Raw genomic sequence first — 23,107 nt, 5'->3', positions numbered from 1 at the left:
GTTTAAAGGGAACTGTGATTTTTTAAAAATATATCTGTTAAATATTTCATCAAAGCTTTCCATCTTACTGCTAAAAACTCTCGTGCAATAGCATGCAACAAACCGAGAACAGTTTCAAGCAGAACTGACGTTTTCATTAAATATGAATGGTACAGACTAGTATCGGTCAGCAAAGCAAACACTTCTGGCTCTGGAGATGTTAAATAACAACGACTCCTCTAGAGATGCAGCGGTCTGTTGTAACCTAAATTCTCCCCTCTCTATTGACCTTACAAGGCCAACAAGGAAAGTTCAACAATCTTGGTTTTCAGGTAAAATACATTAATTGGATAAAAATGTACAGGAATGGCTGCTTCTTTTTTTCATGAGGTCTCATTCATTCACCTGTTGCCTATTTTCCAAGTCTGGTTTTAACAAGACTCTTAGGCAAGGAAGAAATGTGTGCAGTTGATGAATCAGTGAGCTCCTGCTGAATGGCAATCTCATTTTTCCTTAAACTGATACTTAAATTCAAATCAGGCTTTTTATTCCCTTCATAAATATCAATCAAATCACCTCCATGAGCTAAATATTGAGAAGATTTTCCTACAAAGTCCTGAAATTTATCCAGTGGGAGAAGTTCCATGAAACATCTTCTGAACAAGAAACTCTCAGGACACAACAGTTCAGGATCGTCTGCGTGGAACAGATTCTACCATGGGTGAGCTGCCAAAGTAAACCCCAGGTCTGCAAATGTGCAAGTGCACAAGTGGATTACTAGGGGAAAAGGAAGAAAAAGAAAAACAGAGATGGTTACTGGAGCAAAACTGCTTACGGAAATATTGCATCTGCGGTATTCAACCAAATATTGCTGCCTTACCATTAAAATCATAACCTCAGAGGAACGGGGGAAGGAATTTGTTCATGGTTTGGAGGGCAAGGTACAGCCTTCTGGCCATGCATGCTGCATTGAGTTCTTCAGGCCACGTGAAATCACTTTTCTTTTCAAGTATGCTTACATCCTTTTTCATAAGAAATATGCACATACACGAATATTAATTGAACGAATAAGAGAAAAGAAACCGAAATGGAGATGATCTCAAGCTGCCCATTGTTCCCATTCTCCCACACAGGAGTCCTCAAAACCCTGCTGCTTCTCTTATGAAACCAATCAACTTTCCCTGAGAAGCGATTTCTTTAAATGTGATATCGAAACAGCTCCGACTTGCCATAAGGTGATTCCTATTTAAGATGCCACACCACACAACCATGTATCACCTGACCCAATCTCATCAGACAGCACGACATCATCATTGCTGAGCTGTTGCTAATTAAAAATGCCAAATATAAGATCACTTAAGCATATGCTTTAATTCTTTCAGGAAAGTTTTATACCACACAAATCCTAGATGAGACATTCTGACAGTGTTCACACTCCACTCTTTTATTGCACTGATATTTCTTCTTGCCCCCCCCTCAGAGTTATGAGGGTTGTAAATTGAATGTAGCTCTATGATTTAAGCTACATAATAAAAAGAAAATAATTTTTGCGGCATAGCAGGGAAATAAAACAGGATGACTGGAGAAGGCCATGCCGCACATTATGAAAAGAAGTGTTAACGCATATAAGGTTTTATTTTAGTAAATTCCATAGTACTAAAATTAAATGTCATGTTGGTACTTGGGACTGTGTTGCGGGTGAAAAAAGACAGGAAAAACTCTCCATCTGGTATAAGGCAAGGAAGCCAAACTGAAGCCATTCTGAGCACTACTACTACGCTCCTGCTAAGAATCTGTCTCTGTAGCTCTTTAATAAATGGGTTAAAAATCCAAGTGTTGTACAAATCCACCTTTTAGAACCGTTCAAATGAGGGGCATGTCCCAGTCAGACTGTATCTCTGCAAACGTTTATCCAAGTGAATAACTGTGCAGATGAATGGTCTTATTGTTTTTCAGTCGACTAGGCAGGACTGGGGCCTGTTGCTGGCTGTAGAGGAGAAGGGAATGTTGGCAAACAGCACAATCGATATATCTGGCAGAGCAAAGGATTGATACTCAGAGAGGAGGAGCAGATTTGCTTTGCTCTTGCTGATACAAATCACGATTCAGCAACATCGTTACGCCAGCGTAGCTAAAAGGAAGATAAACATCCATACCCTGACAAACACCCAGCAATTAAAAAATAAATCAACCAATAAGAAACGACAAAAAATCAAGGGAAAGATTTTTCAAAATGGCACTTGAAAAGCACATATCCAGAAGGTGGATGATTTGCATTTTATGGTGAGCCAGCTCCAGCTGATTACCCGGAATTAGTGATGAAAAGCTTTGGTCATAGGCCCTGTAGGAAAGGGGACTTTCTGTTGGCAGGCAATAGTGCTATTAGCTGCATCAGGGACACAGGTTCAGACCTGCAGTGTCCTCTTGCAAAAGTCCACAGATCCTTGCTGCTCGCCTTAAAAATCAACACGGGAATTCTGATCCAAAGGGAGAATGCTGCAAGCATGGGCCAGGAGCGCATCCAGCTCCCTGCAGCAGGGCCTGAAGAACTGGCCTTGCTGCAATTTCTGCTTTCTGGAAGAGAAAGACATCACAGGGAGGCAGGATCCATCCAAGTGAAGAAGGGGGTTAAGAAAGCCTGCATGACCTACTTGTGAACCTTTCCTGATGCATCTCAAAGTCAGTTAGTGAAGAGCAAATGGAATAATTCTGGGCAACAGCGCCTGATGTCTCTTTTTGGAGTGCCTTTGATGCAAAGCAGCCAGGAATTCACAAGCTGCACACGTGCCTGTGATTAAATGTGAATGCAGCTGCCTTTACCTGATTTCAGGCGGTGTGCGATGGGTTTCTGTGGCAGAGTTCCCCTATAAATCCTGTATATCTTTACTTACTTGCTACCCACCATATGAATTTCTAACCAATATTTTTTTTTCTTTTTTCTTTCCCTTAGCTCCTGCACAGGGAAAGCTGCCATTCTGGGGGGGAAGCTGCACAGTGTATCTGGATCAGGCTGTGACCAGCCTGGAACAGAAACCTCTTCTGCAGCAAGATGCAGCAAGCTGCTTCGTGGTCGGGAACTCTGTCAAGTCTCTTTTACGTCAGAGTCTGGCAGAAAGAGCTTGATTTAATTCAGTTCCTCTGGGGATGGTAGGATCTTTGTTTTGAAGCAGAGAGCTGAAGTCGTCCTGGTTCATGATAGCTATGGGCTCAGGGTGTCAGACAAAAGTCAGTAAAGCAGAGGATTTCTATCCAGATTCAAAAGCTGTGGATATAGAAATCTGGTTTTCCTACATGCCCATGACCTGCTGTTATTCTTCTGCCTGGACATTTTATCTCACCTTCACTCTCCTTGCTTACTGACCATATGAGCACTTTGGGACAGGGACTGGTCCTTACAATGTGCATCTGCACAGTGTACGGCACGATGAACCTCCTGTAACTGGGGTTGTGCAGGTTCACACAGCCAGGGGCATGTCCCTTGTAGTTGAAGGTGACAGCACTACAGATGAAAATAGAGAGATTTGCATGATAAGCACCCTGTGTTGCAAACTTAGCACATGAGCTAGGTTGTGCTGCTGCTGCTCCCAACTTCTTGAGGTCCTTCCTGGGCCTTCCCTCCTCCCTGCGTGCCTGGGTGGCTGCCTCACTGCATGGAGCATCCTTGGTGTGCATGCCCTGAGGCAGTACTTGTTTCCCCAGTGAAACTGGAGGTGGACTGGACACAAGGATTAATGACGTTGTTTGCTAAAAGCACTGAAGCACAGGGGCAATTTAATTGTTCAGATATAGGTAACATCCCCCCTGCTTAAAGAACAGGGCTGAGAGCATGGTATTACTGCTGAATGGAGAACTTTAAAACAGCCACTACACCCAAATGAAAGCTACACCCAAATGAAAGCTGCTGGATTTTATGTTCAATGTGCAATTTAGCCCAGTCCTGCCCCTGTGTAATGACTTGAGTATCCTCAATGCCTGCCATCACTTAACTTCACTCAATGCCTCCTCTGTATTTTCTCCTCTTCACCGTTTCTCTTCCATTCCTTTCTCCTTGAAACTCCCATTCCCCCCCACAATTATACTCTAATTTCTAAATCTCTTCTTCAAGTACATCTTTCCAGAGTTGTGTCTGTGCTAATCTGTCACACTGAGATAACCTGAGGTGGTTTAAGGATTCTACAAATATCATACATGTATTTTCAAAGGCAGTTGTGTGTTTGGTCAGCCTTTGGTTTAAACTAGATTAAACTAGAGCAGCCCATGTGTTGCAAAGGCTGCCAACAGGGCTTGTTCTGATAGCAAAAAAAAAAGTGAAATTCAAAGTACAGCAGTGCAATGACATCTCTTTCCCACAGATACACACTCTGGGATGGGATTTAGAGACAACAGTGTGACACCAGGCTATTCTTCAACCCCTGCTGCCCATACACTACTTTGGGAGGTGTGAAGAAAAAAGAGAAGGAAAGACTGCCCTTATTAGCTTCTTTATTCCCTTTAGATCACTGGAATAAAATAAGGAGGCTGTTATGCAGCCTAACGTCTTGGCCTAACTGCACCTTGAATCAGGTCAGAAGACACGCGGTGCAAACAGGGACTATTTTTCTTCTCTATAAATAGTGAAGCACTGACTGCTCTGATAAATACACATATATAAGTGAATGGTAAAACCAAGCTTAAGCTAAAGCAATCACTAACCTTTTTATAGTAACTCATAACAAAGATTTGCCTAGATGGCAGGCTTGTATAAAGAAGTAAATTATCCTACTTCCTTCCAGCAGTATAGAGATATTCTACAGAGCAGACTCTCTAGATGTAGTTCTGAGAGATGTGAATTTTATTTATAAAAACCTAAACTATAGGTCAGTTAAATTGATAATAAAACATGACTCAACTACAGAATGAATTGGAAACTAGGGTAGAAGTCCATTTTTATTTATCTAGGTTTTAAACTACTTTATGCCAGTGGTCAACGCAAAAGCCTTTAAAATGCCCCAGAAGTGAGCACTGGTCACCCCGTCCTCCTGCCTGGCACCCCAGGGACGCGGTGTGCAGCAAGGGTGTGGTGCTCCTCTCTGAGGAGATAGCAAGAGCATTCCAATAAAACACAAATGCTGCAGTCTCAGCCAGCTTTTAAGCCTTTGAAGATAATCACACCTTGAAATTGCCCCGAGACGTGATGTATTTGCCAGAGAAGAACTCAAATGTTGATTAAAGAAGGCAATAATACTAGTAATTAAATACTAATGAAGTCCTACTGCTCTTCAGAAAGAGGAGGGCAGGTTTTTTTACCCCCTTCTGGTTCTGCTCTTGCTCACTTTAATGATTCTGTGATTCTCCTTTGTCCTCCCTGGTTCTCAGGCCTTGCAGGGGATGGCCCTTCCTACTCGTATGTTCAGAGGACCAGTCCCACTGCCATCCCTGCTGTAGGCCAGGAGTAAGTCCATGGAGTGTTGCTGATGTAGGACTGGCCTCAGTAATTGATGTACTGCACCTATGGTTTCTGTGTCATCAGACATTATTGAGGAAAACACTGAAGCCAAAATTCTAAAAGACAGCACTTAAGACATCTAGGGAAGCTCCTGCAGGTGACTGAGAAATGATATTCAGAAATAAACATGGAGCATATAAATGCAAAGACGCCTTTTTCAGCTGGAAGATAAGCCTGGGGAAATATCACTGTGATCTTGCCATCTTTTTTATGTTCTTTTCTTAGCAGCCCGTGCCAGCTGGAGTCAGAGAGCTGGTGTGGAGAGTTGCTGCCTCCAGTTTTAGTGAGAAAAGAGGTGGTTATAGCGCTTCACACTTGGCGCTCTCCAGTAATTTCCTAGTTACCTGCCCTACGCGAGGGCCTGAGGAAGGCATGCTGAGGACCTTTTCAACCTAAACCTGGCGGAGGATGTGGGAGAAAAGGCTGGTGATAGGAACTCAGTGATTGTGGAGGTAGTGACTCCTGCCCTATGACCTGTTCAGCCTGGAAAGGCCGGTGACAACCACATCTGTGTCAGGGAGGTGTCACCAAGCCCCATTTGTGTTCCACGAACCCCTTTGAGAGCCTGAAATGAAGGGCACCATACAAGATCACGACGTTTATGTTGTTTTTACACTCAGACCACCACCCAGAAGCCCACCAGGCTCTCAGGCTGACACCTGCTGCCTGGGGCTTCACAGGGTGATAAGATTTTGGGGCCAAAAGCGCCGAAACACCCCAAAAGCCTGTGGGGAAGAGAGGCTGGGAGCGAACGAGGCTTTATGAGGAGGCTGCGGGGGGCACCCAGGAGGGGTGGGGGCAGCGTGGGGAGCCCCGGGGGCGGCGTGAGGAGCCCGGGGGACCCTCGGGGACCCTTGGGGACCCTCGGGGACGGTGCTTGGGTGAAAATGGAGCAGGGCCGGGTGCCTTGGGGCCGCCTCCTGACGTCGGGAACCTGCCGTGCGCGGGGGCGGAGCGGGGCGGGCGGAGCCGGCTGGAGGGGCGAGGCGCCCGGCCTGCCGCCGCGCCGGGGCCCGAGCAGGTAGGGCGGCGGTGGGGACCGAGGGAGGGGGGGACCGTGGGGAAAGCCCCCCGGCGGGACCCCGGGCAGGCAGCGGGGAGCAGGGCGAGGCGGCTGCCCGCTGCCGGGAGGCCCCGGCCGCCTTTGCCCAGGTGCTTTGTTGGGGGGCGACCGCACTTCGCTCCCCCCCTCCCCGTCCCCAAGCTCCGCAGCCCGGTGCTGCTGGGGGGGGGAGGAGGGCTGGGAGCCGCCTGCGGAGCGCAGTGCGGGAGCGGCCCCGCAGCCCCTCAGCCCTTTCTTCTTCTTCTTCTTCTTCTTCCCTCCCTCAGGCCGAGACGGGAGGAGAAAATGCGAGATTGCGAGAGGAGGAGGAGGAGGAGGAGGAGAGCCAGCAGGGCTGCGCCCCGCGCCGCCGGCCCGTAGCAGCGCCAGCAGCCAGGTGTGGCCGCGGGGGGACGGGGGGAAGGGGTTCGTGGGCCAGGAGCCCCCCTCCCGTCCTGTGCAGCGCTTTATTTGCGGGTCTTTATTCCTGTGTTTTTCCCGGATCGCGTAGGGGGGGAGGTTATGGGGTTGTCTGCCTGCAGGTGGGGCTGAGCAGAAGGCTGGGAGCGCTCCTGGGGGGTTGCTGGGGGCTCAGCCCCGCTCCCGATGCCCCCCTCCGGGTCCTCTGAGGATGGGGGAGGCGGGAGCTGTGCTGGCAGCCCGGAAATGTTCTGGAAAAGATCTACGCTTTTGCCTTTTTTTTTTTTTTTTTTTGACTGTATTCAACCATTGGATTCAGCTGCTTACTTCGTTTCTGAGATAATGAGCCTTTTCTTAACCCCCTCCCCCCCACAATCCTACCCTGCTGTGGGTGTGCTTCCAGGGCTCCTACCTGTGGCAGGTCCGGGGCCGTGCCTCAACCCTGCTCCTTGCCACCAAAAAATTTAACGTGAACACAGTGCAAGGAGCAGCACGGGGTCCCACGGCTCAGGAAAATTTGGGAACTCTAGCTATGCACTGCTATACTTACATATACCGTTAATAGCTCCCTCTGTGCCCCTTAATTTTATTTTATCTTTTCATGTTCAGGATGTGTAGAGATTAAGTGCCAAGCGCCAAAATGAGCGTGACTTCGTGGTTCTTGGTGAGCAGCACTGGCATTCGCCACCGGCTCCCTCGGGAGATGATATTTGTTGGCAGAGATGACTGTGAACTGATGCTCCAGGTAATGTGACTTTTTTGTTACCCTATTCTGAAGGTGTTCTAGATGTGAATGTAGTGCTGGGATCTGTAGAGATACCTCATGCTTTCTTCAAACGACATCTTTTAAAACAAACTTCCTCTTTTATGTCAAGTCTGCGGTTCCCACAAAGACTTCATATGTTCATGAAAGTGCAAGTGAGGTTTCTTCCGAAAAGCTATGTCATCAGATGGGCAGGAGCTGTGCTGATGGGAGATTAATCAAATCGAACAGATTACCTATCTTGATGCTGCTGGAAGTATTAAACATAGACATACAATTCTGTCCTGATCTGCAAGTGATTAAACTACTGTTTTTTTTAGCATGTGATTTGGAGGTTAGCAGTGTTTTGTTTGCCTGTTTTTCCCTTTACTCTGTTTGATTACATTGTCGGTGCTTGTACCCCTCATTTATTTATTTTTGTGTGGTTGGTTGGTTTGTGTATGTATGTATGTATTTTTGTCATGGTAGGAAACCCTGATCTTTAGCAGAGTAATGCTGGCTCTTTTGGTGGGGTGGCCAAGGTGGTGTCCTCTTGCTTCCAAAGTAATTGTGTAATTGCCCACATAGTGGGCAAACTTGCAGCTTGCATTAGTGCTGTCCATACCAGGGTGTCTCACTGCTGGATGTAATCCAATGTTTCTGAAGTGTTGACTGTGGTCTGATGTTTGACAGAGTAATGTAATGGATGTCACTCCAAACAAATTGAACTGGAATTTTGCAAAGAGCTGACAAGAGCAGTTTAGCTCAGGGCTTTATGGAAGCTTAGAATTCAATTAGTGTTTCTGCTAGATACATGTGTGAATACTTAAATGCCAAAAAAAAAAAAAAAAAAAAGTTTGACTGCACCTACCTGCTCCCTATTTGCCTGTTTAGAAACATGTCAGAAGATTCTCTGGATCACCTAAGTGAACACTTATATTTTTGGAGAATTTTGAATATGTAATGATGAGTGATTTTAAAGTATCCAATAATATATTCTAAAAAAAAAAAAATGTTTTTGACTTTTGGAAAAGCATTCCAGTGTTATGTCATTTTGTTTTACATGGCACACACTGGCAAGAGGAGAGATGACACCAGGGGAGTTTTAGGTTGGATCTTAGGAAGAACTTCTTTACTGAAAGGGTTGTTAGACAATGGAACAGGCTGCCCAGGGAAGTGGTGGAGTCACCATCCCTGGAAGTCTTTAAAAGATGTTTAGATGTAGAGCTTAGGGATATGGTTTAGTGGGGACTGTTAGTGTTAGGTCAGAGGTTGGACTCGATGATCTTGAGGTCTCTTCCAACCTAGAAATTCTGTGATTCTGTGATCCATAAAGCCCACATGCCCATAGATGTCAACATTAGGAAGCTGCATGCACAGTGGGACCTTCCTCCCCTCTAGATTTCACTGCTAGTGTGGTAACAGCCATCTCCTAAATGCTTTGCTAATGTTCTTCCAGGCAGGCTGTGTTTGTAGCTATGGCAGGGATTTTATAAGATGTGTTAGCAGGAGGTCTGTTTGGGGGGGTAGGAGCTCTTATTGTACAAGTTGTACTTGGAAGACAGTTGGTTAAGGTGTTATCTGGCTGTAATAAAACGTTAGTGTCCACAAAAGGAGAGCTTGCAGTGTTTGTACTGCTCTGTTAGCTAGAAATGAATGAAATGGCATTGCTGCAGTGCTAGGGTTTGAAGCATGCTCTGGTTCGACAGCAGGTCGTTTGTTTGGGTTTTCTCGTGAATTACGCTATCATTTATTTCATGTTCCTACATGTCTGGCTGGTGAGATATGTAATGGTGAGACATTAAAAATGTCCTAATATTTTCCGTCTGTGTTTGCTCGAAACCCCTGATTGCTGTATTCCCCTTCGACTTAAAGGGAGAAAATGCATACAGTGTTCTTGGTTTTTCTAAAATGGCCTGAGCTTTAGGGTGCCCAACTTAATATGTTTGGAAGGTACTTGAGGGTTTTTTCATGGTCAGGGTTCAGCACTGCGAGAATCCCAAGTCTGAAGTTGTGCACCTGAACATACAAGTGCCCAAGTATCAGTCATCATTAAAGTGCGTTGCTTATTCCTCTGGTTATTCAAGGGATTAATTGGGCAGTGTGGATTGTGAACCACTCCGTACCGTGTGGAGTGTTTCATGCTTCTTTGCAAGTCTCAGCTGGCTTCTCAGTGTTGCATGTGGACTGGCACCTGTGACGCTGTACATTTGTCATGCTCTTTTCTACAAGGTAAACAAATTGGGATTCCTGGAGGAGTCAGCAGTATCTCTGAGAGGGATGCAGTTGTACCTGGGGGCTTGTAGGTGGTGATGGCTCAAAACCTTAATTTTTCAGACTGAAGGCTCTGGATTGTTGGTAAAATCCAGCTGTTTCTTCTCAGGGGCTGAATTACACATGACCCTTTATTAGTATATCAGTTTATTGTCTCCAGTAATAAAGCTTTTTCTAAGATCACACAAATGGTCTCATTTTGAACAGCACAGCACATTATTTTCCTAGCCATTTGCTTATAAAGATGTTTGCCAGAGCTAACTTGGGCTGCAAATGACATGACTGTAGTAAGACTCAGTGCAGAAGGGAGGCTGCAAGCACACACTTGATATCCAAGCAAAGTTGCGTGTGAGCAGATGGAGGATGAGATCTAAAAATAGATGTTTTTTTTGCTTCTGTGACTGTCCGTTTGTCTTGGGGAAAGATAAGGAGCAGGGAGGTTATCAGAGCAGATGGACAGAGCTCTGGGGGCAGTGTTTGTACCTGTAATACTCCTGCAGTGTTGACACTGAAACTGTGTGTTGTGTTCACTGCACAGTTTGTATATGTATATTTCAAGCTATTGGCATTTAATCCTCTCAAGTGCACAATTGGGAACAGACTGGCATTGTCTGGGGGGAGAACTGGATGACCTGGTCATTGTTTTTCATCTCTAAGATTATTTCTGCTTCGTGATTTCATTGTGATACAGTTTGCGGTCCCCTGTTGAGACCTTGTGTGTTAGTGCACATACATACAGCACAGAGATAAGCTGTCCTTGTCCTGGAGAGCTTGCAGTCTTGCCTTTCACATTTTACAGTTCTAGGAGCGTCTTGTCTTTAGACATTTTCTTGGCTGCCTTGCCTGAAGGTATCAGATCCCTAAACAGCAAAAAATGTCTTTGTCACCGAACAATCAAGCCTTAGTTTCCCCTGTGTTTGCTTACTTCATACAGGTACTAGATTTGCTTTATGGTTAACAAAGAGGTTAAGAAAACCATAGTCTTCAAGCTTTTTAAGTAGGTTTGATAGTGGGGAAACAACCTGCCTTGTAATCCTCTATATCTACTAATAGGATTAGAAATATTTTAAATATTTTAACAGCATTGTAAAGCTCCTAGTACAAGAAAATGTGAGATTTACATTGGGTTTGAACATTAGGGCTTGGGAGACAATGCCGTGCAGTGCAGTTTAGTGTGTACACAGTGTTAAACATAGCAAGGGCTCCATTCTGCCTTGTTTCTGATAACAGTACTTGATTCCCTTCGTACTCATTGGCTCCCTTCAGATAAGGCAACAGCAGGAGTGTGGACATCCAGACCTTCACTGATGTGCACTAGCGTGTTTTTATATGAAGCTTGATCGTGGTAGGAAATAGTTCTCTGAATGTGTTTACTTTTTTTTACTTTCCACCCAGGACTAAGATTTTATTTTTTTATTGTGTTGACACTGTAGAACGGAGTAACTTCCTCCCCCACCAACATTTTTCCTGGGAAACATAATTGCCATTTTTATCAGCTTTGATCACTTGCTTAATGCGATGGGTATTTACTCAGGGTACATAAACATTTTGCAGATTCCAAAATTTCACTTAACCATTAAAACCTTCTGCTCTGCCCCTAAACAGAGCATCTTTGCAATTTGTGCTATGTGTAAATATTTAACGAAAAGGAAAGCAGCAGCATGATTTCCTTGTTTTTGTTTAAAGAGAGGGATATTTAATGGAAAAATTGAGAAAGCAAAATGTTTAACCAGTTCTCCCTCGACTGTTTCCCTCCCTGTAGGGCAGTGGCTTGGGCATGCCCTTGTCCTGCACTGTGGGTTCGTACACGTGAGTGTGAGTTACAGCAGAGGTAGGTGCAGATGGCCTGATGCTCTCTGGTTTAGGTGTGGCCTTTGTTCTGCCTGTCAGTTCAGACAGCTTGGCACTTCCTATTGTGAGCCTCCGCTTTCAGTCACTTATAACTCTGCTAAACTCTCACTGGTTGAGAGGTGAGGTGATGTTCCAGGTCTCTGTTTCAGGCAGCGTGCTCCGGAAGAGATCAGCTCCCTTCTGCAGTCTTCTAGGAGAACAAGACTGAGGAAAATGCTGTTCTTTTCATGTAAACTACTCAGAAGTATGTTTAACCCGTTCTTTGAAGTTCTGGTGCTGTAGGGCCGGGGGGTGACATTTTTCAGGAGGGAGCTCCCAGCTCAGAGGTGATTGATTAGTCTTCCGTCAAGAACCTAAATGCCTTTGGCTGTGTTCCAGACCTTTGAACACAGTTGAAGTTTGCGTGCAGGCAGCAGGGACTGATGAGAGGCTGTTGGTTTTGGTAACATCACATCTGGGAGTGGCGCTGGTGAGGGGATGGGTTGGAGGACAGAGCTGTCGTGGGTCTGGCAAGCAGGAGGTGGGTGTGAGGACACACAGGAGTGGAGTTTAGAAACAAGAAGAGCTGTGCTGGATTAAATCAAGGTGCATCTACCCGATGTCCTGACTCACAGTGGTCAAAGCAGCTGTCGAGGAAAGCTGCTGGAGTACTTGCTCAACCTCCTACAAGGAGTGGTGGAAGTAGGGCACTCAGTGTGCGCCACTGCTGAACAGCATCTCCCCGAGGCCCCAAGTGGACTCGAGACTTGTTTTCATTCTGCTGTCAGCAAATAGCTGTGAAAGCTACTAGCCAAGCATCTGTCACTGGTCCATATGGGACGTCGCATGCTGCTTATGGTATCAATTAGTTCAAGTATGTTCAGCTCACGGGCCCCTACCATAAGTCCGTTTTGCTGGCAAGTTGAATAAACGGTCACTTGATACTGCTTGGATAGACGTTTTCCTCTTCTTTAGCTTGTTTTGGTAAAAAGCTAGGCAATTACAAGCATCCTGGGCACTGAAAGAACATTCCTACGGCTGCCAAGTCCGGTGTTTATGGCTGCAGAGCAGTGCGAGGGCCGCCCGTGTGATCCTGCTTCTGCCCCTGCGTACGCAGGCGTGGAGATGCGATCTGTCACCGTGTCAGTACCAGAGGTTTTCTACCACCCGAGATCTGTTCCCTGTTTAGTACTCAGGGTGTGCGGTGCACCCCGCAAACGATGCGGTGCGTTGTGAGCTCTGTGTGCGTGGGGCTGGCGGTCAAATTGAGGTTTCGTTGACCTGGCATATCCTGCCTTCCCTGGGCTGTAGCTAATGACACGATGTCTCTGCAGTGTGGTTGGGTGAGTGTTTACATAAACAGGTGGGAGTAGATGTGGCGCAGTTTGCCTGTGCCAGCAGGAGGAAGGTGGCACAAACTCGGGAGATGTTTTTCCTGATGCTTCCAGGTGAATTTACTGCTGTGCAGCAGCCCTATCCCTCCCTTACTAAAATATTTTCTGCACTGGGAGCTCCCTGTAGCAGTGATGGGGGACCCCTGCTGCCTCCAGCCTCCCTCTCAGTGGAGGCACAGGGGTGGAGAGGGAAGCTGCAGGCAGGGCAGGGCCGTGCCCTGCTCGTGCTGTTCTGCTGCAGTTATCTGGAGGGTGTAAACCAGCACCTAAGCCAGTCCCTGGGCGTTAGAGCAATGATCCCAGGCCGTTCATTCATCAGGTGTCACAAGGGAAGTAAGTGTCTCGCAGGCAGGAGGGAAAGGACCTAGCCTTGGGAAAGCTCGGCTGTCGGGCAGGCAGCGCTTCCAGGTGCTTGGACAGCAGCTTTGTGAGGATGCCCGTCCCATATTTCCAGCCCTGGTGGTGTTTGCTTGGCTCTTCCCTCTCCTGTTGTTTTCTCCCAATGTGGAGCTGGTGGGAGGGCTACAGCTGGCGGAGGAAGCGTGGTGCAGGACGCTGGGGGCACGGCAGGACTGGGAGGGGAGGTCAGTGCTGGGGGCAGCACAGGGACAGGAGGCTTTGGGACAGCAGCCAGGGCTGGTGAGGAGCTGGAGGGAGGGTTTGGCCCTTCTGGGGGTGGGCAGGGGTGAAAGGGACCCTGTCCATGTCAGGAGCTGACTTGTACTCCACAGCCTTGATCCTGGCAGCAGCACGGCTCAGCTGTGAGCATGCAGGCTGCTCTCCCACCAGAGGTGATGCTCGCACATTTCCCCTCTGTGGCGGTACACAATGAAGGGGAAGCCAGCCCATCTGCAGGCTGCCTGGTCCCTGCCTCTGGGGAGAACCTGCACTTGGGTCATTTGAGCCTGTCTTCCACTGCTGGAAAGAGGAACGAGCAAGCAAAACCCCATTCTAGCCCAAAATAATGGGTTAAATTGTTATGAGGGCTATGCCAGCCTCCAAATCCCTGTGCCAAGCTGTGGGGATTAGAGTTTCATTTTCCCAGGGGATTTCTTTCTTTTGTTCGCTGCCTTATTTTTGCGTGAATACTCAGGCCCTGGTCCTGCCACGGATCTGCTTAGCGTGTCTGTGATCCTAACTGCAGCACAGCTGACAGCAGCAATCTGCAGCTCGGAAACTGCAACGTGAGGTCGGCTCCAGCATCGAGGTGGCTGCACGTGCTGAAGAGATGTTGGTGTGTGCTTGTGCAGAATCGTGCAGAAAGCAGCACGGGCCCCTGGAAGCAGTCGGTCTGCGAGGGCAGCTCATTGCAACCAGCCCGAGGCAGGACGGAGCGTTCACAGATCACCGCTGTTCTGGAAAAGCTCTGAAATGGCCAAGATGCTGAACTCTTACGAAATGCATCGTGGTGAAAGAGGGAGACCCAGTGGCTATCGCTGTCATGAAATATTACCCAGGGTTTTACTTTGGAGGAGCTAAAACCACGCTTGAGGCCAGCGCGTGAGGATATTTTGTTGTTGTTTGTTTTAAGTTGGCTCTGCGTGCCTTCCTCCCAAAGCGGGGCACTGGGAGAGGTTTGTATTTCCTTACTGGGACACTGGTGCGGAGCACATTACTGGCAGAAATGTAACCTGTTCAACGTGGAAAATATTCAAGCAAGTGTTTATTGCGTGCTGCCACCAGAATGCTGCAGCTATCTTGTGCCAGACGTGCACAACAGACTGCAGCTAGGAACAGGGAAACTGCTCTTGTTTGTTTATTTTATCTCCAGTACCATGATGCCTCACAGCGCTGGCAGGGCTGAGGTCCAAATCTCAACCCTGAGCAGTAGGTTTTTGCCCATGGTGATTCTGCTGGGGGAAAAAAACAGCATCTGTATCCACGTAGACAGCTGAGCTGCATCTGCTCCCCGACCCTGTGGGGAAACGCAGGCTGTCTTGCTGTATTTTTTCATCCTGCCTTCCTAAGCAGGTCTTGTTTCCCTGTGGATTATGCTTGCTGTCTCTCTGCAGCTCCTGGTTTCATCGTGTGTACCCTGCTGTATGTAGCAGACCCGTCCCCAAACACAAGGCTATAAGTGATGTTCCCTTTGCAGCACACATAGCTGATGTGATATTTACTTCGTTGGAGACTCCTGCACCCTTCTCAAGCTGCTTTTGCTGTTGCAGTGCTAAGCAGGGCCTTTTGCCAACGTGATGTATGCAGTTGTGAGGATCAGAAGCAGGCTGCCTGGCTGCACGTCTCCCTGGGGGCCGATGCAGGCTGCTGGTACAGGTTTGGGGCTGGCAGACCAGGAGGTGCCATTCCTACCTCGGGTTTGGAGGTGCCTCCTGTTTAATGTCAACTTGGAGGAAAGTGTAACTGTAAAACACCTCCGTCTCCAGATACGTGCAGCATGTGCCCTTCGTCTACTAGGTATTTAAAACATGATGCACTGGAGGTAGTGCGAGGGAGAAGCGGGACAGCCTTATATTAGGAAGTGATTTGAATGTCTGGAAATGCAAGCCCAGGGTGAGTTTAGTGTAGAAACAAATCAGTGTCCGTGTTCTCCCCTCGGAGAAGCGTAAATGTTGTTAATCAGAAGAGCACACGCTGTGTTTTCCCGAGAACTGTTTTCCTTTGATAACAAGCCTAGTGTTGGGATGTGGTGAGAGCGCTGCTGTTTGGGTCCGAGCAGAACCAGAATGAGTCTTGCCGTAGCCGAGGAGTGCTGCTCTCCCTGCTGCAAGTGCTTTTCTGGCGAAATGGAGTCACTGCTAGGGTGTGCTGGTTATTTTCTGCGTTTGACATTTGTGTATAGGCACTTCAGCTGTGTTATTTTTTTAATATATAAACACTTTATTGTTATCACACATTCATTTTGTGTTATTTTTGCCCGACTTGCACCAGCATTTTCTGTCCAAACATGTGGATCAGCGTTGCCTTTTGCTGTGGAGGCTGTGACTGAGCACAACCAAGGCTCGCTGCCTGGTGCAAAAGTGTTTTTGAACAAAGGAGTCCTCTTCTTCTTGGGATTCAGTCACCTTCACTGCAGCTTTTCAATTTGTAGCTGCCTAAAATCCTCCCGGTGGAGTTGCAGACCTCTGGCAGGTCTGCACCCGTGGACTGCTCTGTAATGTGCACAAACTCAGGTTTCCCAACTTGCTGTCTGTGATTTAAGGGTTCATTCACGGGAAACCTCTGCCTTTATTGACTAAGTGACTTCACCAGGTCTGTGCTCATGCCCTTGTCTGTTGGCACCCTGGTGGCTGCTCAGGCTCTGTTTGGAAGTGGGTTCAGGCATCCTGCTCCTCTCCGGGAACAAAAGCACCACCAGCCTCCGGGTGGCTGCTGCCGCTGCAGGGAAGAGCAGCTTCTTGCAGATGTGGCTGGTGTTGAACTAAACCACACCTTGGTGCTCGAGAGGGACCTTTGGCAAGTCTGCATCAAAATAAACGAGGTGCAATTTTAGTTATTTTAAGTTGAGTTTCCTTGGAGACAGGCCCTTAGGAACTCCCGCTGCAAGTGCTTGTGATGTTTGCTGTTTTAACATAAATAAAACTGAGAAAATTCATCTCCTCTCCAAAAAAAAAGATGAGATTTCACGGAAGTATGATCTGTGTAACAGTTTGCCACGTTCCTAACACGCTCTTTAAAGAGATGCTAGGAGGTTTCAGGACCACGGCACAAATACAGCGTATCATTTTACCTGCTTTTGCAAAGGGCAGTCTTGAACACAGCTGAAACTTGCTTGAAAGGTGGGAAATTTTGGCATGAATCAGTTCCTTTGGTGACCTCTGCTTTTATATAGGGGAATATTATGGTGCTAGAGTGTATCTCCGTCCCTGTGGGATGACCCTTGTCTGGCTTGGGACCCCGGGGTAGTCAGCTGTTGTAAAATACAACAGTCCAAAGGCTGTGGTAACTTGCATCCGGGTCAGATCTAGGGCAAACTGAATTTTTAGGAGACAGCTGGTTCCCTGAAGTAAGCCTCTTTTTAAATGGCCTGCGGCTTGGTACGAGGTAAAATCTACAGCAGTTTTTTCTCTGTGCGAACTCTCTTTTTGGGGTGGAAGACCTTCTGACATTGGAAGTGGACTAAAGGGATTGTTATGCCTTTAAATTCAGTTAACATTTCAGTGAGTTTCTGAGGCATGCCTTAAAAAGCTAAAGCAAGCACTGCTGTACCTATTCAGCACTCCCTCCCGTCCCACTGGGAACGGTGATGTCCAGGATTTTGGGTAGCTGAAGGACATGGCAATGCCCTGTGTCTGCATCCGTGCAGTGAAGGCAGCACCCCTGTGCGTTTTTGTCTGAGTCCTGCAGGATGTGATGTGGTTATAAACGTGCATCACTGGTGAAAGGGGGGATTTCTACCCGTGCTGTGGGCAGGAATGGTGTCCCCCCATCCCTGTTTTGTAGGTAAAGTGCAGGGAGCCCTCCTAGGAGCCCAGCCTTCTGGGACCTGACGTTTATTAGCTGTTGGGATATTACCAACCTGCTTCACATTGCCATGGGAAGAAGAAATTCCTGCTAATGCTTAATTGTTTGTCAGGAAAGACTTCTGTTTTCATCAAGGAATTCCCCTGTAAGAGTCTTTGCCCCTGCATGCCCGCGAGGAAGTATGTCATGGCTTACTGAGAGCACTGCTGTGGAAACCTGCCTGTTTGTACCTGGGGAAAGGGAAGGACTTATCTTTCACTGAGAACTTCTTGGTTGATGCCCAGGATGAGGAGGATGCACAGGCTTAGCTTGGCTCGTCTCCCTGCTTTGGTAGCGTGCCCTACCCTTCCCTGGGCTGAGGTACCAGGGAGGTTTCAGCAACACATGCAGACGCTGATGGATTGAGTGAGTAGTGCCAGTGAGTGCTTCAAGCCAAGGTGCAGACAGTCCGGTGTCTTCATAGCTGTGACATTTATGCTGTGTTTCAAAACTGCTCAGAGGTTTTGATGTTTGTGCCTTGAAACGGTCTGACAGCACTTCTCCTGAAGTGTCATACTCTGTTTTGAAGACAAGATGTATTTGGTGCATGTGCATCATGACAAAGCCATTGGGACCACATCAGTCCTAATCAGTGTCCTCAAAGTTAGCTTTAAATTTCATTTTTTTTCTAGTCACTTTCTCATCCCAAGTTAACTAACCTCTCTCCAAGCTGGAAAGCATTAGGGTTTAAGCCAACTCCAGCACACGGTCCTGGGAACAGTATGCATCATGAACAAGTTTGGTTTGTAACTTAAGGAAACTGTATAGGTATTTTCCCCTTTGAAAGATAGGAAGAAATTCTCCCAAATAGAAAGTCCCTGGTGATGAGGCCACCAGCTTCAGCCGGTGAAAATGGAGCTCTTCCCGTTCACGCAGGCTGAGATGATGCCCCCAGGCTTTCTATTTGACAGGTTTGGTTTTCAATGTGCATTGATATAACTTACTGAAATACTGGCATAGTCTTGACAGCTTTCCATGACTCTTTTTTTTCATGTAAATAGTGTATTATCTTCAGTGAACTGTTTACACCAACCATGGAAGCGTTTACTGTGTGTTCTTCGGTTATTTATAGTAGCAATAATATTTAATCTTTCCTGCTTTTTTCCCTTTCTCCCCCTGCCTCCTATCAAGTTAGTTTCATGTCTAAATGCTGCTTTGATTAACAGTGTCTCTTCTGCCTGGCTGCTCTCACGCTCATTGTGCTTTCGTTGCCAGTCCCGCAGTGTGGATAAGCAGCACGCTGTGATCAACTACGACAAGGAGAAAGATGAGCACTGGGTGAAGGATCTCGGGAGCTTAAACGGCGTAAGTACCGAACCTCCCTGCTGACAGAGGTGAACACGCGGCGTGCTGAGTCTGCAAGTACTTGTGCATATATTTTACTGCTAGACCCTTCTGGGGTCTCACTGCAGCCATTTGCATGAATCAAGCTGAAGGTACAAAACATTTGCAAGACCTGAGACAAAGATCACGCAACATCTTAGAAGAGGAAAGCTTTAGTCAATATTGCATTTTTTTTTTCCCCTTTTCTTCTTGGTGCCCTTGCAGAGCTCTTCAGGGCTCACAAAAGCGTGGTGCCTCTTAAAAAAGGGCAAGAAATAAATTCAGTCTTGTTTGGGGGATGTTAACATTAAACTGGTGAAGATTCTGGAGCAGCTGTTCAGTATGAGCAGGGTGGCCTTTTAGCAATTCAGTTGTCGGTGTGTGGAGTGATTTATGGGATGATGAGCCTTTTAATTTCTTTGGGGAGAAACTATTTTAAACCTCCTCTTTCTGACAAAAATTGCTATTCCACCTGCCTTGATTTGTGTTAAGACTGGGGGATAATCTGAGCCTACCTGAGTCTTAACCCTTTCTGTGCTCCTGAAGGAGGCAGTAGTGTTAGGCAGCTTGGTGAGGCTTTGCCCACCTGAATTCTGTGATTATTAAGTACACCATGATAGTTAAAACTATCCTAATGTCATAGCATGCCTCTTCTCGGCTGCTTTTACATACCAGTGAAGTTATTCCTCTTCTGAAACAGGCCTAAGCTAGATTCACGTAATTGTGTTCAGTGTTTGTGTGTTCACGGAATTTTACTGCCATCATTGTTTTGGGTTTAGAAACAGCAGCCCTCCATCATTGCAACCACAAAAACACTGGATAAACCCAGAAACTTGTACAAAAACACATGCTAAAGCAGGCAACAAACTTTCTGCCTCTGCTGGCATCTGAAAACAGCTAGAATGAGTGTTAATCCTCCTCAGCCTAATAGCTGAAAGCAGGATTGAATCCTGCTGAAATGTCAGGATTTCTGGTAACTGGTCTGGGCTCTGTTGGGATCCCTGATTCAAAAATCAGAGAGATAAATTGCAGCTGAAAATTCTGCCTGCGGAAAGGGAAGGCTTGTATCACTACTTCTCTTTCTTCATAGGCTAATGAATTTATAGCATTTTAGTAATAGGCTTGCGCTCAAGGGGGGTGGTGGATTAAAAGCAGTTATGGCAGTGCCTGTCTACTACGGTGGGTCAAACAGACTTCTGTGGGAGAAGGTGGCTGTGGCCAAACTGAATGTATTTTGTGGGAAGTAAATATCCTTAGTTGGAAGTTTAGGTGCAATTTAAGACATCCCTCCTGGGGACCTTGATTTAAATTCTGTTTTCAGCATTTGTTTTTATTTTGTATTTATTTCATGCCTTTATCAACAATGCATTATATGACTTTGTGTAATCTAATTCATATTATTTCCAAAATGTTTTGAATTATTTTAACACTGCGGTCACTAAGTGTCTTTTGAGTTTGAAGATAGCATGTCTATTTGTAACAAGCAGTTTCCATGGGTTATTTTACTTTAAGTGGCCACAGACAAATAGGTAACAACATCAAAATGGATTTTCTTGCAAACTTCGGTTTTGCAGAAAATTCAGCAAATAAATTTTTTTGTTGTTGTTGCAGATCTGACTGTGGAATTTTAAATATTAAAAGTTTTCATGCAAATAGAAATTGCGTGGTTTTTAACCAGCTTTACTGCTTTTATTCTGAAATGAAAGGCCTCTTCTCCAGCTCTTCTGTAAATTGCCAGGCAGCTGGGGGCTGTTGTCTGCTGAGCTTCTAGCTTCCTGTTGTAGCATTTATTTTTTCCCCTCTGGTTTTACCATGGGTGCTTGGCTTGGCCCAGATGAGAAAACAAAAGGAGAAAACCATGTCTCAGTGGTGAAAGCATGTCAGTTCACTTTGTAGCACAGTTTTGATTCTTTAAACCGGAAGAATTTTGGAAGCTGGAAGCGTATGGAGGCTGCAGAGACCCAGCAGTGACTTCCAGGTCTGTAAGGCTGGGCAAATCCTTCCCTGTAAGATCAGGTAACTCCTGGTGCCTGCAACAGCCCAGGTAAATCCAGCAGCACATGGGCTTTCAGGACACTGGAGTGCAAGAGATTGCAGGCATCTGAGACATCCAAGGCATTTGTTCACAGCTGTGAAGTGCATTCTTTTTACCTTTATAAGGACAATTTAGTTTCTTTGGGCCTCAATTAAATATCTGGAGCATAGGAAAAAATGAGCATGTGAACCTCTGGGGCAAGAGGCCTGTTGTGCTGATAATGGTGTCTTGGACAACGACACCTCAGGCACTGTGGTGATTCCACAAAAAATGCTTGTTTTCCTGTGTGTTTTCACTTCCAGTTCCCTTTGTGATAGGCTTTCCTTGTTAAATTACCCAGCTTAGGGCTGGTGTGAGCCTTGTTTGACACCCAGCAGAGAGCTGATACCCAGCTCCATAACTGGAGCAGGAATTGCTGCAGCTTTGCTGCAGCCCTCACCCTTTGTAAAGGGAGGGGGAGAGCTGAGAGTGGAATTGGGGTGCTGGAGCTATCCTACAGGAGCTACTTTTGGTAGTTTACAGGGGGCCTGGCTGACAGGCCGGGCTGCTGTGAGCTGCTGTACTCTGTGCATGTGGCACCATGGGCAGCTGGGCCTGGGTGTGCTCTAGAAGTCCCATCCCAAAGAGATGCCTTGCCTCAATATACCCTCTGTCAAAACCCTCTGTTAAAACCCACTCCTGTGCTTCTTCCCTGTAGACATTCGTCAATGACGTGAGGATTCCTGACCAGAAGTACATCACCCTAAAACTGAACGATGTCATTCGCTTCGGCTACGATATCCTTCCCATCTTCAGACACTGGCTTTGGGTTTTGTGCTGTTTGCTGCACGGAGGGTTAACAGTCCCAGTCGTGGCTAATGACTAAGGGTGTTTGGCCTCCTGGAGCCCTTGGGTGGCTCATCAGCTTTTGTTTCTCTGCCATGGACCTGATTCAGAACAGATTAATCAAGATACCTGCTGCCTTCATTGGACTTTGAATCAGGCCCTGTGCTGGCAGCGGTGACTGCAGAGGTGCCACATCACTCTGTCTAAGGAGGGGTTGTGGGTTTTTTTCTTCCTATTTGGGATCGCTGGGTGGCAGCTGTCGCTGGTACCAGCCTGGGAGCAAACATGTTTCATATGCTTTTGTAAAAACTAACTTTTGAAAAAAAAAAAAGTCATCTGATATAAGTATTTTTGTCATTCATTTTGCCCAACTGCTTGCGTGCAGACAATTTGCAGGTCTTTGACACGCTTAGCTCTGGAGACTTGTGGTCAGACCCTTGACTCTATATTGATTGATGCTTGCTCCTGCAAATTGCTTCTGCCACAAAATGCAAGAGTAAAGCTTTCTTTAGCAACAGAAAATTTCCCTTCCATCTGGGGAGGCCAGGTTGCTGTTACCACTTGGTTTACAGAGGCACATCCCACTAGGGTCTGCTAAAATACTTTTACCTTCATCCCTTTCCTTCTCATTCTGATGCGGCCCTTTGGCTGGCTGCTGTAGATCGACAGAGGTAAGTAGAAGCTCCTACTGCTGCCTTTTCTTAACACCATCAAATCCTTTTTCAGAACAGCACTCTCAGTTGCTTCGAACTGCTAAACTTTCCCTGCTCAGGCTGAATTTAGAAATCACAAATATTTTCTCCAGGTTTCTTGTTTTATTTGTGAGAAATTTTGGTTAAAACAACTCAGACATTTCTGAAAATGGAAGCAGGGAGAAAAGGTTGGCTGGCAAACTCTTGTGTGTCCTTGGCCCCAAGGCCACATGCTCGTGCCCTTCATCGTCCCCATGATATATATGATATTCATAAATAACAAATCCTTGCTTCATGGTGGTAGTTTTTTTTTTTTTTTTTTTTTTTTTTTTTAAGGGAGTTAGTTGCTAAATCTTTTTAGACAACAACCATAAAGATGCATCTCAGAGGAGACAGATTATTTGCTTTTAAGGCATGATTTGGAAAGGGTGCAGCTCATGAAGGTTCAGGCATAAATGGGGAAAAGTCCTGAGTTGCCCCTTGCTGAGTGCTGCCCAGTGCATAATCAGGTAGGGTCTTAGGGTCTTGTCATGGCAGGTGGCATCTCAGCATACACCTGGCGAGGCATGCTAAAGGCAGCCTCTGTTCTAGCTTTTCTTGACTTT

General features: G+C 46.5%; 1 protein-coding gene across 4 annotated transcripts in view; it reads left to right on the top strand.

The window, feature by feature from the left end:
• Positions 1 to 6,458: 6,458 nt before the first annotated feature.
• Positions 6,459 to 23,107, top strand: part of CEP170B (centrosomal protein 170B) — a 56,388-nt gene continuing 39,739 nt past the window's right edge. For all 4 annotated transcript variants that reach the window (XM_082762161.1, XM_082762160.1, XM_082762159.1 and 1 more), the window contains exons 1-5: positions 6,459 to 6,485; positions 6,794 to 6,903; positions 7,536 to 7,671; positions 18,843 to 18,932; positions 21,683 to 21,763. In XM_082762161.1, the coding sequence (XP_082618287.1) occupies positions 7,567 to 7,671; positions 18,843 to 18,932; positions 21,683 to 21,763 (276 nt within the window). In that variant the 5' untranslated portion in view covers positions 6,459 to 6,485; positions 6,794 to 6,903; positions 7,536 to 7,566. The remainder of the gene's footprint in view (positions 6,486 to 6,793; positions 6,904 to 7,535; positions 7,672 to 18,842; positions 18,933 to 21,682; positions 21,764 to 23,107) is intronic.

The sequence above is a fragment of the Aythya marila genome (assembly GCF_965140915.1).
Source record: "Aythya marila genome assembly, chromosome: 5".
Classification (NCBI taxonomy): domain Eukaryota; kingdom Metazoa; phylum Chordata; class Aves; order Anseriformes; family Anatidae; genus Aythya; species Aythya marila.
The sequence above is the reverse complement of the archived record's forward strand: the minus strand, read 5'-3'. Positions and strand labels throughout refer to the sequence as shown.